General features: G+C 33.3%; 1 protein-coding gene, 1 long non-coding RNA gene and 1 other non-coding gene across 3 annotated transcripts; 2 read left to right on the top strand and 1 right to left on the bottom strand.

Annotated features, from left to right (window-relative positions):
* Positions 1-7,463: 7,463 nt before the first annotated feature.
* Trnaa-agc (transfer RNA alanine (anticodon AGC)) lies at positions 7,464-7,536 on the bottom strand. The gene has a single exon. It is a non-coding gene; the product is annotated as a tRNA-Ala (tRNA).
* Positions 7,537-7,565: 29 nt separating this feature from the next.
* LOC105340023 (large ribosomal subunit protein mL51) lies at positions 7,566-10,652 on the top strand. The gene is made up of 4 exons (XM_011445850.4): positions 7,566-7,658; positions 8,342-8,642; positions 8,941-9,045; positions 10,374-10,652. Exons 2-4 carry the CDS (start codon positions 8,372-8,374, stop codon positions 10,610-10,612), a joined length of 615 nt encoding a protein of 204 aa, XP_011444152.3. The 5' UTR covers positions 7,566-7,658; positions 8,342-8,371; the 3' UTR covers positions 10,613-10,652.
* A 3,555-nt stretch (positions 10,653-14,207) lies between these two features.
* LOC136274084 (uncharacterized) lies at positions 14,208-17,020 on the top strand. The gene is made up of 2 exons (XR_010712377.1): positions 14,208-14,290; positions 14,639-17,020. It is a non-coding gene; the product is annotated as an uncharacterized lncRNA (long non-coding RNA).
* The last annotated feature ends 643 nt before the right edge of the window (positions 17,021-17,663 follow it).

Here is a 17,663-nt window from a genome sequence, read left to right as displayed (position 1 = left end):
TACCATAGTTTGGTGTTGTCGCTACACAGTATATATATGGGTATATATCGTTTCGTTTCATGACACCAATCTGAATGCGAAAAACACCCCACATGCAATATATAACAACCGAACTAAAAATTTTAAACATGAATAAACTCAATTCTTTATTCACACAAGACCAGTTCATAGGTATATGAGGTTCGTGTTCAACAATAAAATGCTTTCTTTGGAGATTCATGCGGTATATGAAGGTGGCGACATTGCAGAAAAAAATACATTACTCGCGTGAGCGGGTTACATGTAATTTTTTCTGCAATGATCGCTACATTCATAACCGGCATGAATCATCTAAGAAAATATTTTACAAAACGAAACAAACAAATCGTCTCCTATGGGAATTTGAGTCTGACATCATCCTGATATTTCGGGCAGTCCGTGATTTTTCCCTAGGTCGCTGCAGGTTTCGACCAAACGATAAATGGGGCGTGTAGATTTCAGTCCTGTCAGTTTTCTGTTAGCTGCTTTCAGTCGTTGTTGGTTTCGACCAATTGAAAAAGGGGCGTGTCGATATCAGTCCTGTTTGTTTTTATAGAGCTACGAATTAACTAAAGTATTTGTAAGAAATAGAGGGATCATACTTGGTAGATGTAAATATATACAAATGAACACAAAAATAGGCAAGGATTCCAAGTATATGTAAATGTAATAAAGAAAATACAGTAAGTTGTATAGATTCTTTAGAAAGAGCAGGCTTGATTTTCTCAGTTGGCTAACCTCTGTCTCTTCATGTAAGATAAACTTACATGTTAAACATTTTATAGAATCATCTTGTGCCATGCATTTATGGCGTTATATATTTTCCGGTAGTAAGAACAAAATTGATATCAGGGGTATTTTTTTATTAAAAGAAAAATATATTACGTCAGGTGCCCATGGTCCATGTGTCCTGAATATTTATGCGCGAGTGTTGTTTATATCCAAACAATAAAATGCTTTCTTTGGTGATTCATGCGGTATATTAAAAGGTGGCGACATTGCAAAAAAATACATAACCCGAGTTAGTGGGTTATGTAAATTTTCTCTGTAATAATCGCTACCTTCACAACCCGCTAGCAAAAAGAATAAGGCAAATCAATTTGAGTCTGACATCATCATGATTATTTCGTGCAGTCCGTGACGTTTCGTAGATCGCTGTAGGTATCGACAAATCGATAAAGGGGACGTGTAGATTTCAGTCCTCTCAGTTTCCTGTCAGCTAGTTTCAGTCGTTGTAGCTTTCGACCAAGCGATAAACGGGGCGTGTATATTTCAGTCCTGTCAGTTTCCTGTCATCTAGTTTCAGTCGTTATAGGTTTCCACCAATAGATAAAAGGGGCATGTAGATTTCAGTCCTGTCAGTTTCCGGTCAGCTTGTTTCAGTCGTTGTGAGTTTTCACTAATCGATAAACGGGGTATGTAGATTTAAGTTTGGTTGTTTCAATATATAGAACTATGAATTATAAGTTTCCATTAGAAACAGAGGGAATGATACTCGGTAGATGTAAATATTACATTTGAAGTTTTGATTCGGGTTTTAAAATTTCAGAATGCGATCACTGGCCTGGGTTGCAAATTGTTTTTTCATTTCATTTCTATATACTGGCATATGACGATTTTTCGCCAATGACCATTTCTCGCCAGTGCATTGTTACGTCATCAGATAACATATACGAAAAATGACGTAACAATGCAGAGTACAATGCTACGTCATTTTATCATCACATAAAATGATATGCGAAATGACGTAACAATGCACTGGCGATATATACATGTAGTACTCTAATAAAGAAAAATTTTGTTACTTTGATCATTTTTAAATTTAAAAAATCTGAACTGAAATAAAGGCCGTGATATGACGCCAAAATTTCTATTAGATCCTTTTTGTCTAATGAGTGATTTTAGTAATCAATAAAATAATTAAGGTCAAGATCTAGGGTGCCATCCATTTAACCGGCATAGCCGGATTTGCCGTGTTGCCTTCGTCGCCGAATGCTGACCTCCAGAACGCGCGTTGCCAGCGAGCGATTGTGGCAACGCATTTTATTATTGCCGATTAGGAAACAAAATGGCGTCTAGGTTACCATATTTTACAAAACTGGATTGTTGTAACTAAAGTTTGTCCTACAACATCAAAAAACATTAAATCTGAAAATATAGCCAACATGTCTGGACCAATTTTAAAGTTAAGTATCAGTTTTAGCTGCAATCGTCCTAGTTGGAGCATTGATTTTTGGTGCTAGAACCATTATGCCGTCATATATAATTGATTTGAAGAATCTTTTTTTTTTTTTTTTTAGAAAATTAAACAATTTTTTGACATGGAAAAGTAATCCATATATCGCATAGCACCCTAACTCCGTCACTACCTTAACTCCGTCACTTTCGGGAAACTCCTCGCCGTTTGAAATCAAGTGCGATTATGACGTCATTTTTTGCATGTCAAAAATCTTCAATCAAATGTCAACAATTTACAACGGTTAAATTTAAGAATGTGTTCAAACATAACAAAATTACACCCTGTTCATTTTATGCAACAATAATTGCGTGAAATCAGCTAACACCTTTTTACGGGTGCACTAAAATAACGATATTTCTGACATGCGGGCCTATTCGATTATTTACTGTGGTCAGTCATTTTAAGAGAGGTCAAGATGAAATATTTCACATGTAATTTATTTTTTATTACGGTTATTGATACATTTTTTTCAGTCCGCAATAGCGTTTATGCACTACACTGATGATAACGTCAAATCGCTCATGCCGTAATTTTTGCCTTATACATGGTTACAGATATATACGGTAATTATAGAATATGCTACATTTATTAAAAATGTAATAAATAAATAACATAATCATTGATATATTCATGCTTGATATGATATATTTGAAACATATAAGGACAGAAATCAAATGACATCCATACATTCTGAAAAGGTCGTTGTGATTGTTGTTACAAAGACCAATTTTTTTTATTCTGGCGATCATTTCACTTTGATGAAATGATATACAATTTAAATTGTTTACACCGATTTTACTTATTATAACTTGGTCTAGATACAAGTTGAGTTTAAACTAAATTGTTAATGTGTCTTCATTCCCTGGCGTATCATAGATCATGTGGGTGACGGAGTTAGGTTCATAAGTTATGATAGCACGTGTGATAAACGTCGTTTTCAGAGGGCTTATTTGAATAATATTAAGAATATTTTTGTTAATAATTTTATAAATTATAACATTTCATGTTATATTTAGTGATTGCAAATGATAAAAACCGCAAAAAATAATTTGCAGAGAAACGCGGACTGTTTTCCGGTTATGGTGACGGAGTTTGGGTACTCGGGGATACCTATATTCAATTTGACATCATTTTAAAGAGGAGGTCAAGAGCTTGTTTAATTCCGTTTTTGGAGAGACTGTATGGATTCTAGATAACTCCGATATTTGTTCCATATATCATTCATATTTCATTGAATATGACAGTTTAAAATATGATTTTTCATTGTGTTTACCAAAAACTTTTGGCCCGATACACCCTATCGTTATGAAGCATCATTGAAAAAAAATTATCTATACTACTATATTAAAATAATAGACTCGAATTTTTAGTCTTTAATACCGAGAAATCGGAAGAATACTGTCTTTTGTTTTATATATTTTAAACATCTTTGGTACTTGAAGATTACCAATTTGTTTTTATTTTTTCTCAGTTTAGCTTCGCTAATTAATAATCAACGAAAATTCCTCAAAAAATCCCGGAAATCACCTGGATTTTTTGGATTTTACAATCTTGCACTTGCGCAATATACATTCACACTAACGGGATCTTTAGTTTATATTTGTTTCCACAATATCACATCTGCCTGAATAAACTCAGAAATGATAATACAAATACGGGTAAATTTTCATTGGACTTTCGCTATATATTTTGTTCATATAAATTAATGATTTCTTATGAGAGAAAGTATACATTTCAACTAAGCACTTACTTTCATCTTCGTGATGACAAAAAATATTTGATTACATGCAAAAATGTTACATTATATTTGTTAGGAGAGTGAAGATAGAATATGTTTTATCGTAAAAATGAATAATGTCCTACAGACCCAGTTTTACAAAGAATATACGATTACGTTGGTGAAAAGGTGTTGAGTTCTTCCATTCTATGGATTAAAATTTTTAGTTGAAAGGTATTTGCAGTCTCAAAAAGGTTTGTTGTGATGTATTTGACTGTTATTTTCAAGGCAACATCATTCATTAACTTTCTCCAAAATCGTTCCAGAGCGATTCTGCAATTTTCTGCTACTTTACGGGTATAAGTAAGGGAGGGGCTTTTCCCGAGACACAGTTAGGTTATTCAATTAACTAAGGAAAGTGTAGTGAAATTAATAGCATTATTGTAGGCTTATAGCTTTGTTATGTAAATGTCAATAATAAGGTGTATCGATGTACCTATTTCTAAATGTTCGATATGCAATGTCAACCCGTGCACGCACGGGTCAAAGTCTAGTATCTTAAATTCTATGAACCTGTAGGCACTTTTCATATACTAGATCTTGACCTTAAACGCCAAATACTCCAGCATCTTTTTTTTTGGGGGGTGGGGGGGGGGGGGGGGGTGGGGGGTAACTTTATATAAGCTTTATATAGGAAAGGCATGGATCTGGATGACGGACATACGCGGGGGTGTTAAGGAAGCATATGGGCAATTGAGTGTCTTATTTTGACTGTTATATTTAAAATCGTGAAATTGAATAACTATTTTGAATAAGATCAAAAACTTAATATTATCCTTTAAAATAGATGGCAGTGCAATGAAATCGGGTAGTACATTACTGCCACATCGGTGCATTATCACGTGACAACTATAAATAGCCTACGTATATTCCTTAACATAAAATGAGATAGAACAACACTACCCCGCGGTTTCCAAAATAAAATAAACATACCAAGTGAAAGCAAATCATCTCAGTTTAATCAAAACCGCTGCTAGAATTCTATGTTCTACTTAATTAAATAGTTATTCATCCGGCTCTCGTAAAACCTTCCCAACTTATAAAAAGTCTGCACGGAAAATGGTGTGTTGCATCAAAACAACACAAAACATGGGATTCTAGCAGCACTTTTCAATTTAAGCATTTATCAGACTAGCGATACGTATAACATTTCAAGTTCAATATATACGGGGTAGTGTTGTTCTAGTCGGATTTTTATATCGTAAACAACGACAGAGGAAAGCCTGGCCGAGAAATAAAAGCAAATTTACATACCTTTTAGCGAATGATTGATAAAACTAACATCTCTCCCAGTATTCTTATGTCCAATTCTCAGTAAATCACACCACAATACTTTATTAGAGTTCTTAGATTAGTTATATTTTGAATATGTTTACAATGCTTTCCGATCAAATTCACACGTCATTCAACTTTTAGTCGTGACGTCATAAATGTGTAAATCTGCGTAATACAAACTAATTTCTGAAAAAAATTGTCTTCAGTATTTTTTATTTGTATTTGGTCTACATTTCGTTGCTTAGATATTTGAATATGTACATGATAACTAAGATTTGTGATTTCACGGAATTACATGTAACTGAGATTCCATATGCTTCCTTAACACCCCCGCGTACTGAACACTGATCTTCCACACAAAAAAGAGAACGTACATGTATGTTTCTTTGAATTATATTCCTACCTGTAAAATTTCATATTTATCACCCCTGCGAATGAGTTCGGAATGTTTTCTTTATCGTTGCTAAGTATATAATAAATCCAGAGGTGCTCGAATGAAAGTTCACGAGACTTTACCGAGATTGGTTCAGTTCCTGTGAAATTTCGAGCGGAAGTAATATGTTTTACGGTGCTACCGTTCTGGCGAGCGCAGCAAGAATTACACATACCTTGCATCATTGTCAACCTAGTGTTATTTGAGTATCACCGAACGTCAAAGAATTTTTGAGAGAGTATTGCTCTACAATGAGTATGCCAAAGGTACTAATTTTAATGGTTATGATACATACAGCGCAACACCCCTTGTAGGTGTGTAATTTCCCACCTTTAAATTTAATGGTTTGACTATATGCAATTTCTACATAAATTTTTTAACTGTTTATTTTTTCTCTTTATTCCTTTTTATTTAGTTCAAAATGTCCTATTGTTTATTTCCTGCCTACTCATATACTTACCTGCCTACTGTACATGCATGCACAATTAGCTTAAAAATTGAGTATAAAGTATGGCTCTTGCTAGTATTTATTTATATAATCTCTATGTAAAAAAATAAATAAAAACAAATCATATGTCAATGAGGCAGGTATCGCAGTCTATACTGAAATAGCTAGTAAACGCATTACAGATGTTTGATCCACCTCTAAATTTATCGCGGGAAATATAGAGCGAGAGCACTGTGACGTCATCCATGATTTGTTCGTCTTTGTTTACGTATCTCGACTCAAAATACGAAGGTATGGAAGCATGTAACAAATTTCTTGAGTCTCGCCAAAGCATATGCGGTACTCAAAACGTGTCTTCAAACCTTAAGACACCGTAAATTACGAGTTAAAAGTCGGCCATTTTTGGCATAGCACCACGGGTGAAAACATTAGAGAGCATTATGGGACGTAGACAAAAAAATTTGTTTGATGAACTGTAGGTTTAGCTCGTTCTTTTTCCCGCGCACACTGGTTCTTAGAGCTATAAGTGTTCGGATAATATTCTCAAAATACGTAAGTACTGGTCAATGTTCATATCATGTCCTACTTTGATTTATTTTAAAACATGAACATCTTTTAAGATGTATGTCTTATTTCACCATCTAGCGGTTATTTAAATTTAACGATGCTATTTAGAACAGAGTTATCGTTCGTGTTCAACCACGTGTAGAGTGGTTGAAAATATAAACATTGGGTTGCTAAATAAAATCATAGCCATGTCTGATGCTTGTGGTGTGCAATACTATGTTTTAAAAAAAATAATGGGTGAATGTTTTACATAAAAACTTAGTATATCGAGCCATTTTCAAGGAACATTCTGCATAAAATAGTATAGTCTCTTTCACTATTGATGTTATTACTAGGTCAGGCGCGGATCGAAAATTAATTCATAGGGAGGATCTCTTTTACGCATGTAATTGTTGCAACAGCAGAAAAAAACTAAGTTTTGTATTGTCACATTTATTTCTAGAACACATTTTATCCACCAATTAATGAAAATAAAGTTTAAAATCAATATACGTCTAGAATTTATATTTGACAACAAGTACCTAGATTCTATAAAATAGACTATAAACACGAGGCACGGGGATTTTTACTGCAAAACTGAAAGGGTCAAATAAAACCACGTGGTCTAAAATTTAAATGACAATAACATTCGCAGGGGTGTTTATAGTACTTCCAAAGTTCTATTGTATAGAAAAAATCAAAAGCTATAAAGTAATGTGAAAAATTTTGGAGAATCCGGGTATCGATCCCGGTACCTCTCACATGCTAAGCGAGCGCTCTACCACTTGAGCTAATTCCCCACATATTGAACTATGGGTTTAATACTCACTATATTCATTGCTTCAAGGATTTAACCTTGATTTCCACTTCGGATATACCTCAGATATTTTCATTAAAGCAAACAACACCAGCAAAATAAAAGGTGAGAACAAATTATAATTGTATTTTGTTATGAATTATATTGTAATTTTTTTTTACAATATATTTGTTTATATCATGAAAACTGGTTTATGAAATGCAAACGCATTCATTGAATTGCATAGACAATGCAGAATAGTCAATACAAAAGCGTGGGTAGTTCGAATTTTCTCTTATCCACTCCATCTTTTACAAGTTTTATTCAGGTACTGTCTAGTGCCACATAGTTTTAAGAGATAAAAATAGATGTTTTATTACAGAGCATAGTGTAACGTCATGTAAGGTTTTATTCCTGGCATTCTATGAGAATGGAAACACTGTTATGCATGCAACTAAATGACCAGAAATTAGTCTTGACTTTTACATCAGTTCATTTGTAACCAATAAAAAAGCACTGTTTTCTGGTGATGAAGTAACATGTATGACAAAACTGTTAATTTTCTACCTGGTATAGTCAAATCTGTATTACAGTAACCAATGTTACCACTGCAACCTGTGACAACTGCATTACATACAATGAATACAGTTTATAATTCATTTGTAATCAGGCATTGTAACCTATGTAACCAATGTTCCTGATACAAATAGAAAGGGTTAAAATTCAGGACTAATTTCTGGCCATATATTTGGATCAGGGATATGATGATTAATTATTTTTTATGAGACTTTAACAAATTTATTTTGTAGATAATGCCAAATTATATATCTTAGTCCAGGATGTTTATAGTTAAGAAGTTTTGTTCCATTGCCACATTATGCAAGACAATTAAACCCACCAACTTCACAGAAAAACTCTTTAAACAACAGGACCATCCAACATTATGCCTCACAGCAACTAAACAGTTTCATGGAAGCGCAGTTCATTTACGAGAGCCAAAACAAGATGCCATTGTAATTGGAGATGGGGACAGAAAATATGAGCCACAGTCCCCGTATAGAAGACATTGGCCGAAACGTTTCCAGTTTGTTACCTCGACGCGTTTTGGACGTAAGAATCACAGAAAACCCTGTGTTAAAAATACCATTCATAGATTGCAATTTTCTGTTTAAATTGTCCCACTATCAATAAGAGAAACAAAGCTAACCTAAAATATGTTGAAAATATTCTTTTTTTCGGTATATTTCAATCAATCAATAGACTGGTTAGAACTGGAGCATGTAGATTTCAGTCCTGTGAGTTTCTATAGAGCTGTGCATTACATTCAATTTCTGTAAGAAATAGAGGGAATCATAATTATTACTTAGTGGATGTAAATATATACATATACCATTGTTGATTTCCTCAGCTACCTTGCCACGAGTTAACAAAGAGTTGAAGCATCAATTACCATTCAATTACAAGGACAAATGGTCGGACAAGTCAGCTTTACAGGGAGCCAATGACTATATAGGTTAGTTCTGTCTCACACAGATGTTCAACTCAAAATTGGGCGTATTGGCTTTATTATATGTTTATTTAGATTTATATCATGCGCGGATCTAGAGGGGGGGTCGGGGGGGTCCCGACCCCCCCTGGAAAATGAAAATTTATTAAATTTACATAGTAAAATTATCGCGAAAATATGCCTCGGACCCCCCCTGGCAAACACAATTATCCTTCGGACCCCCCCTGGAAAAATTTTCTGGATCCGCGCATGTATATTATATTAAACTACTGTTACTATATACTTAAAGGGGCATGGTCATGATTTTGGTAAAAAATTATTTTTCGATTTTGATGTTTACAATGCTTCAGTAAGGCATTTTTAATAGGCAACCAGAATTGGAGAGTCATTTGTTGAGTTATAAGCGAGTTACAGAGCTTACAATTATTCACTATGAAAACAAAGCTTTTGTTTACATTTCGAATGTAGAAGTAAAAATTCCAGTTTTGGACATCAAATGAATCGGTTAATCATTAGAAACTGTTTATTAATGCTTAAAATGAATAAGAAGATAGACAAATCAGCTTGAAAGAGATTTTTTATTGGTTTATTGAATCTATGTAAACAAAAACAGGGCACAAGCCTTGTTTACATGAAGAAGAATTGTGAGCCCTGTATATTGCTTAAAACTCATTGACTGGCACCCAAATTTTATTTGATCATTAGAAATGCATTTTTAAAGCATTGTAAATAATGAAAACAGAAAAATAAAATTTGACCAAAATTGTGACCAGGCCGCTTTAATCAATATGCAAATTTTTCATGCATTTGTCCACAATTTCTATATCACCTATTTGTTTTGGTTAATAATCTCTGATGTATATCAAAATCTGTCTTCCCCAAAATATTGCAAAAATTACAGTACATTGCATTTGAAAAGTATTAGATATTATATTGAAAGTCAAGATTTGAAGCCAGTATGGAACATTTCAGAAGTCTCGGAAACAGTTCTTCCTTTTTGCATTAGTTTAGATAACAATCCATTGGAATTTTCTCTTAAATTTTGTAATATAGTCAAAAATATGTATCTGTGAAGACCAGAGTTTCCATCCTGAACAGGTGCATGTTGTGTCTTGTTTGTTTGTTAGTTTCCTTTGACTTTACTTTCATTCAAGTATATTGTCTACATTTGTACATGCATATTCTAAACAATTCAACAATTTTTTAATCTGAAGAGAAAATCATGCCCTATATTTAATATGTATATGAAGAAACTATTGTATTGAAAAAAAAATCAATGTATGAATATTAATTCACATGTCATGTTCATTTCATGATTTGTTTTATTATCTCAGATATACTTGGAGATGGTACAATTCATCCAGTGGATTTGATTAAGGGCCCTGCCTTCCTGATTGGCTATAATGCTAACGAGCTGGGCCGATTGAACAGAAGACTGCGATTTGAGGGAAGATATCTCGCTGATAATTTCCCTTCCGAACTGGAGAAAATTTTAAAACGAATCAAGTTTTTGAGAAAAAAATACAATTACAAGAGAGGAAAACGAGTCAGAAAGAGGTTCAAGTATCGATAGATGATGTAAAATTAGTAATAAAAATTTTATATGAAAATAAGTTGTCTTTTATTTTGATTTATTACTAAAGTTATTGTGTTTTCACTTGTATTTTTCAAAACCATCAAAAGAAGTCATGTCATATTTTTACCATTGCTTAAAATTTGACTTATTAATTTAGTATTGTAAACTTTCTTTTCCCTGTTTCCAAAACTACTTCACAAAATAAAAAAGTATACCTTTGTTATCAACAATGAAACAAAAAAAAAGAGAAAACTCAGTTACTGTTATAACAAATCTTAAGGGACATAAAGAGACTATTAATAATCATTTATCATAAATCGTTATTCGTTAATTTTTCAAGTAACCAGTTCCTAACTGCATGCAACTAGCAAAACATCATTACATTGTACAACTACTCGCTGTGATTCACATTTTATGACAGTAGGCCCAACATTGCAATTTTAGCCTTTTGTGGAACTGTTTAATATCCGATTCGTCTAATTCATTTCTGTAGCACACTGGGTATAGCGTCTAGCAAGACTTTTAGGCCCCAAGATGTTTAGGCCCTTCATTGATAAGACGCTTAGGCCCCAACATGTTTAGGACCCAAGATGTTTAGGCACCAGCCTACATTTTTCTAAGTTAATTATAATTATAATTTTCATTTTATTTTTTAAATGAATAATGGTTTAGGCACCAGCATACAATTGTATAAGTTAATTATAATTTACATTTTATTATTTAAAACTTCATTTACTTTAAAAATTATAAAGAAGTACATTTTATGCATAATTTATTATTTTTTAAATATCATATTATTTTGTCACATCATATTATTTTCTATAATTAATTTTCTAATTAGAGATCAAAGAAACGGTAAAGACTTTCATTTACTTTGTGTATGACATGAATTAAATTGTTAAAACAACACCCCCACCGTATCCTGCTCCTCTAGTAATACAATGAGGGTTTCACACCTCACTTTGGAAGTAAACCACGAAGAGACGGGTCTCCAAAAGAAGACAGGCCAAATACAAGTTAAGCTTCATTGGCAGAAAAATTACATAATTTGGGGAGATATCCTTTCATTGTACAAATATGATCACAGAAATAATATTTCACTCATGGATACTTTTAATGTACATGAAGAAAAACTTGTCAATATCTATTAATTAATTAATATAATTGCAAGTTTTTATATAGCGCTTTTAAAATTGGCGAACCATTTCTCAAAGCGCTTTACAATTATTACCCCAGCAGACCTTAAAGCATTCCAGAGCCTTCTCTTAAGAAAATTTTCAAAGTATGTTCTTCCAGAAACCAACTTTAATGTTAACAACCTATTGTATTGTGATTTTAACCTTTTTTTGTCATTATTACTCCTACTGTACATGTGATCCTTGACTGTGTTCGTGTACATTTGTATATACTGATTTTGAACCTCAAATACCAGTGAACTGGTCTTGAGCGAATAAAGAATTGAATTGAACTTGTATTTGGGTAATAAGTAGGTGAATTCTTTTGGGATATATAAGGGTTCTTAAAAATATTATGTATAAATCAGTTGCCATAAATAAGCTTACTGAACAATTTAATGACATTCAAGTGTTGTATAATTCCAATAATAGAAAAAAATATAATAATTTGTTTTCTTTTCTTGAAATATCAATAATGAAATACTTCCCCTTATATAACATTTGTTCGTTTCTTTGTGATGATAGTATGATTTGATCACGGTATTAACTTATTTAAAGCACGGACACATAACCATGCTGGATGATACTATCATTGATAGCGTGTGCATGCAAGTTTATAGCATAATGTTTTTCGTGATTAAAGTTTTTCAAGAACTTGTATATAAGGTAAACAACGCCATGTTTGCGTAACGATTGTTAGTTTACTACAAATTAAAGTAAATTGCATTTATTGGCTCCAAAGTGCTTAAAAGCCATGTTCTTTCAACTATCAGTTACATGTATTATCATAAACAATAGGTGCCTAAACATGTTGGGGCCTAAACATGTTGGGGCCTTAAACATCTTACCTGGGGCCTAACCGTCTTGGGGCCTAAACATGTTGGGGCCTAAACGTCTGCAATTCTGTCTTATGACCCGCAGTCCCTAGTAAGGACGTGTTTTTATGAATAGCGATGAATTTTTAAAAGTTGCTTTTCCCTAAAAAATTGAACCTTTTTTCTGCCATATTATGAACGAATGCTAGACTCTAGGGAAAAGAGAAGTCTGGGCGTTTATCCGAAAGTTTGAAGGTGTGGAGGACCCTTAAAATTTTCGTCAGAGGTGTATTAAAAATATTTGTATCAGACGTAAGTTCATTACAGATTTCCGTAAGCTTATTTTATAGCAACCCTCTCCGATTTTTTATCTGACAATAAATAAAAGTAAAATAAGAGAGGGCTATATAATTGCATACATTATCATGTATGACACAAATAGGTAAAAAGGTAAATTGCTTGTAGAAATAACAGACAAGTACTATTCGATGAGGCCTTGGGAAACTGGAAGAATGTTTTCAATATTTAGAGCAATTCTCTCTCTCTCTCTCTCGATCGAGGCAAGTGAAGAGACGATATCAGTAGTAAATTTCATGAAAAATTTAATGGTACTAATTGCTTTTACAGAATTTGCGTAGAAATAAGGTAAATCAGTCGAAAACTAGCGCACGTTTTTCTGCGCAATAAATATACAATTTTTTCAATGGGTGGCCCTGTAGCTCTCCGGTCTGTCAATATTTTTTTCCCGGAGAGCTACAGTTCTGCAGCTACCTCTAACCCCCTCTTTCTCCTTAACTCTTCTCAATGTATACATTGTATCAAATTGTGTTAAAATTTTAGTGATTTGGAAAATGATAAATTAAGTGCTTCTCAGTAAAGGCACCTACTAATACTGACATAATTTTTACACTATACACAATCTTTACCTTTCCTTATTCCTATTTTATACTACTAGGTGGCATCCACACACAGCATATTTCCTGTTGTCGCACCACCAATATTTCCAAATTTTGTAAGAGCCATCTAATATTCCTTGCAACATCTTGGCATGACTTGTGAGTAATTGAGAATTTTTTTTCAGCGTTTGAATTTTAGTGTTCATTGTACGTATGTTTTGGTATGTGCATTTTATTTTTATTGCACTATTGTATTAACTTCTGTTGTACATATTACTTCATTTTTTTTCTCAAATTTTTTTTTCTCATTACCTGAAAAGTGTATGTTTCATTTTTATCTTTGAGGACAAAGATTTCTCTGACCAAGAGGGAATTATCATAGTGTCATTTTGACCCTCAAATATATTTTTCTATTTTTGACCCTTACCTTATAATTTATTATAAGTTCCACATAATTTATTATATCTTTAATTTTGAAAACTTATATTTTATATTTATTTAATTTAATCAATTTTACATAAGATATACTAAGATAAATAAGTTGAGGCAATCAGTCGATAATTCACACGCACAGTTGTTAATTTAATTAGTGCCATCCTACGCTTCGAAGACATCCGCTGTTTTTATAATTACGCATAGTTTATTAGATTTTTAGTAAAGCTGGACTAGGTGTGTAAGCTTTGATAGCCACCACCCCCCCCCCCCCCCCCGTAACCGGAAGTCATGATCTTGTGTGGTGTTGACCGCAAATTGTTGATGTAAACAATAACCTGTGATTTTCTATTTTTGGTCTGTTGCTTTCAATCCCCTCTCATACCCAAGCATAGCTATTGTAAGCTAATTCTCCCCTTTTAAGATTAATATTACATTTTGACTTTATTCATTTATTTTCTTGATAAAGATTTATAGTAGACATGTTATTGTACCTGATATGAATTGTGTGATTATATAATGGTGTTTTTAATTAACACATGAACTTTTCTGTGACATCATTATGCACATTCATTTTAAACATGCAATGTACCATTGTTTTATATCTTTTATTGTGTTTAAAATAATTATTGATTACACACTTTTGCGACGGACTCCGAATAATAAAGAAGTGAATTTTATATTGTCTCTTGTCCTGTACTTCAGGTTGAATATTATTAGTTATCACCAGAGCCCCAATCACACAGTGATAAGTTGGTGCAGAGATCCGAAAAATCCCGGATGAAAGCAAACAGACAGACCACTGAACTACAACCTGAGGAATAGGACTCCCAGCTTCCTAACCTCACCAGAGGATACAGAGACAGGACAACACTCCCAGTCCAGTACCGCTGAGTCCCAGCAGCAACCAACGTTGGACAACGCTGCTGGCCATCAAGAAACTGGGGCAGACCATCCTCTTGTGGAAACAGAGGAACATATTCACTTGAGTGAAACCAACTTACCAGCTGAGGACGTGCAGGTTCATTTTAACGAGCCTGCAATTACCGAAGAAGCAGGCCAACAAACAGAGGACCGTGAAAACATATCGCAGCTGAGGATACAGAGCATCAACACATTGATTCTCGAAAAGCAGATAGAACCGAAGATCAGCAGTTTTCTGAACAACTTTATATCAGTGATAGCATTCCATCAGATTCAATTAACCTAACAAACATGGCTACTATTGCCCAATTATCAAAATTTAATGGCACTGAATCACCATGTATTGGGTTATCCAAGCTCAGTGCGTGGCAGAAGTTCCATAGGATTACTGACAATGCTGTTCTTGACTATATTCCTTGTCTTCTAGATGGCAGTGCTGGAACATGGTTTCAGACCATCATCCCAGGACAGTTACAAAACTTGCAAGGGTTCCAGGATCTTTTAAGTGAAAGATTTAAACCATTTGCGCACAAGACTGCCATGCTTAGTATAAAGCAAGAACCCAATGAAACATGAGAACACCTTTTAATCCATTCCACCTCTAACCCACATTTTCTCCTTTACCCTTCTCACTGTGTACATTGTATCAAATTGTGTTAAAATTTTAATGATTTGCAAAATTATTAATTTAGTGCTTCTCAGTAAAGGCACCTACTAATACTGACATAATTTTACACTGTACACAATCTTTAACTTCCTTATCCCTACTTTATACTACTAGGTGGCATCCATACACAGCATATTTCCTGTTGTCGCACCACCAATATTTCCAAATTTTGTAAGAGCCATCTAATCTTCCTTGCAACATCTTGGCATGACTTGTGAGTAATTGAGAATTATTTTTCAGCGTTTGAATTTTAGTGTTCATTGTACCTATGTTTGGGTATGTGCATTTTATTTTTATTGCACTATTGTATTAACTTCTGTTGTACATATTACTTCATTTGTTTTTTTCTCATTACCTGAAAAGTGTATGTTTCATTTTTATCTTTGAGGACAAAGATTTTTCTGACCAAGAGGGAATTATCATAGTGTCATTTTGACCCTCAAATATATTTTTCTATTTTTGACCCTTACCTTATAATTTATTATAAGTTCCACATAATTTATTATATCTTTAATTTTGAAAACTTATATTTTATATTTATTTACTTTAATCAATTTTACATAAAATTTACTTAGATAAATAACTTGAGGCCATCAGTCGATAATTCACACGCACAGTTGTTTAATCAATTTGTGCCATTCGAGCTAATTAAATATATGCTTTGAAGACATCCGCTGTTTTTATAATTACGTATAGTATATTAGATTTTTAGTAAAGCTGGACTAGGTGTGTAAGCTTTGATAGCCACCTATCCCCCCCCCCCCCCGTAACCGGAAGTCATGATCTTGTGTGGTGTTGACCGGAAATTGTTGATGGAAACAATAACATGTTATTTTCATTTTTTGGTTTGTTGCTTTCAATTCCCTCTCATAGCCAAGCATAACTATTGTAAGCTAATTCTCCCCTTTTAAGATTAATATTTCATTTTGTATAAGTAGTGTTTATAATAATTATTGATTACACACTTTTGCGACGGACTCCGAATAATAAAGAAGTGAATTTTATATTGTCTCCTGTCCTGTATTTCAGGTTGAATATTATTAGTTATAACCAGAGCCCCAACTACACGGTGATACCTGCAAGAATCACCAAAATATTTTCACGCCTCAAATTGAGGTTATGGAGTCTTTACAAGTTAATTCTTAATCGGAAGCGTATTGAAGGGATTTGTTGTTTTTCACCAACAGTTTGTAAATCCACGTCATCATATAAATGAATTCATCTCGAGATAAACAGCAAATGTAAGAGCACGTTCAATTTGATTGGTAAACGATATTTGACATAGTATTAGTATCGCCGAGCAGGTGTCTGTCATATATATATTCTAGCCAAGTGTAGATGAGTTGAACATTTTGTGTGCAAAAAGAACTTCAAGTTTGTCTATTGGGTGACTGCGTAAAAGCAGAGAGCGTTAAATTTCGCATTCTGCTATATTCCCTTAGACAGGCTCCTATACCCAGGAATTTCAACTGCAATCGTTTCTACGATATTTTAGGGTAAGTAGAGATTTATGAAAGATTTTAGTTGTCACTAATATCATTTTGGACAAAAGAAAATTTGGGTTAAATTTTTGAAAAGGTAGTTTATTCATTTATTTTTAAAAGTTCCTTGAAACGGGGATGTAATGAGCGGGGTTAACATTTTCTATAGATAGATTTTTCTCCATTTTGTTTTATCTGCAATGTTTATATTCCTACAAGAGTTGTGATTTAGGTTTCATATTAAGTATAATATTTTTATTTTAATAACTAGCTGTGAAATTACATGGATCGATATCGTGATTTTAAGAGCTCCTTGTTATTTTTTTTTTTGGGGGGGGGGCGCATATTAAAAGATCTGTTGTAAGGCATATTGTAGTAGTTGCAATATTAGTCGAATCTTAAGCTTTTTAAAATTTACTCTCTGTTGATGAGAGATTACATATTCGTACATGTACTACACGCGAGCTTTTGAGAAGATTTTTAATCGATTATATTATTCAGAATAAACTGACATTATGAGATATCTATGAATTTCTCAAACGTTATGTACGCCTATATTTGCAATGCTAATTTGTATGCCCTCCCACCCAAATGAAGAGTCATGATGTTTTTGATATATCTGTCGATAAGTCTTTCTGTTGTCAACTTCTTTAATGAT

The sequence above is a fragment of the Magallana gigas genome, chromosome 3, assembly GCF_963853765.1.
Source record: "Magallana gigas chromosome 3, xbMagGiga1.1, whole genome shotgun sequence".
NCBI lineage: Eukaryota > Metazoa > Mollusca > Bivalvia > Ostreida > Ostreidae > Magallana > Magallana gigas.
Note: the sequence above shows the minus strand (reverse complement) of the source record. Positions and strands in the feature narration are given on the sequence as shown.

Bases quoted from the DNA above. Each gene is read 5' to 3' on its own strand.
- LOC105340023 (XM_011445850.4), top strand. From the start codon at position 8,372: ATGTTTATAGTTAAGAAGTTTTGTTCCATTGCCACATTATGCAAGACA. The intron at 8,643-8,940 runs GTAAGAATCACA...TGATTTCCTCAG, and splicing joins TACCTCGACGCGTTTTGGAC to CTACCTTGCCACGAGTTAAC. The intron at 9,046-10,373 runs GTTAGTTCTGTC...TTATTATCTCAG, and splicing joins GGGAGCCAATGACTATATAG to ATATACTTGGAGATGGTACA.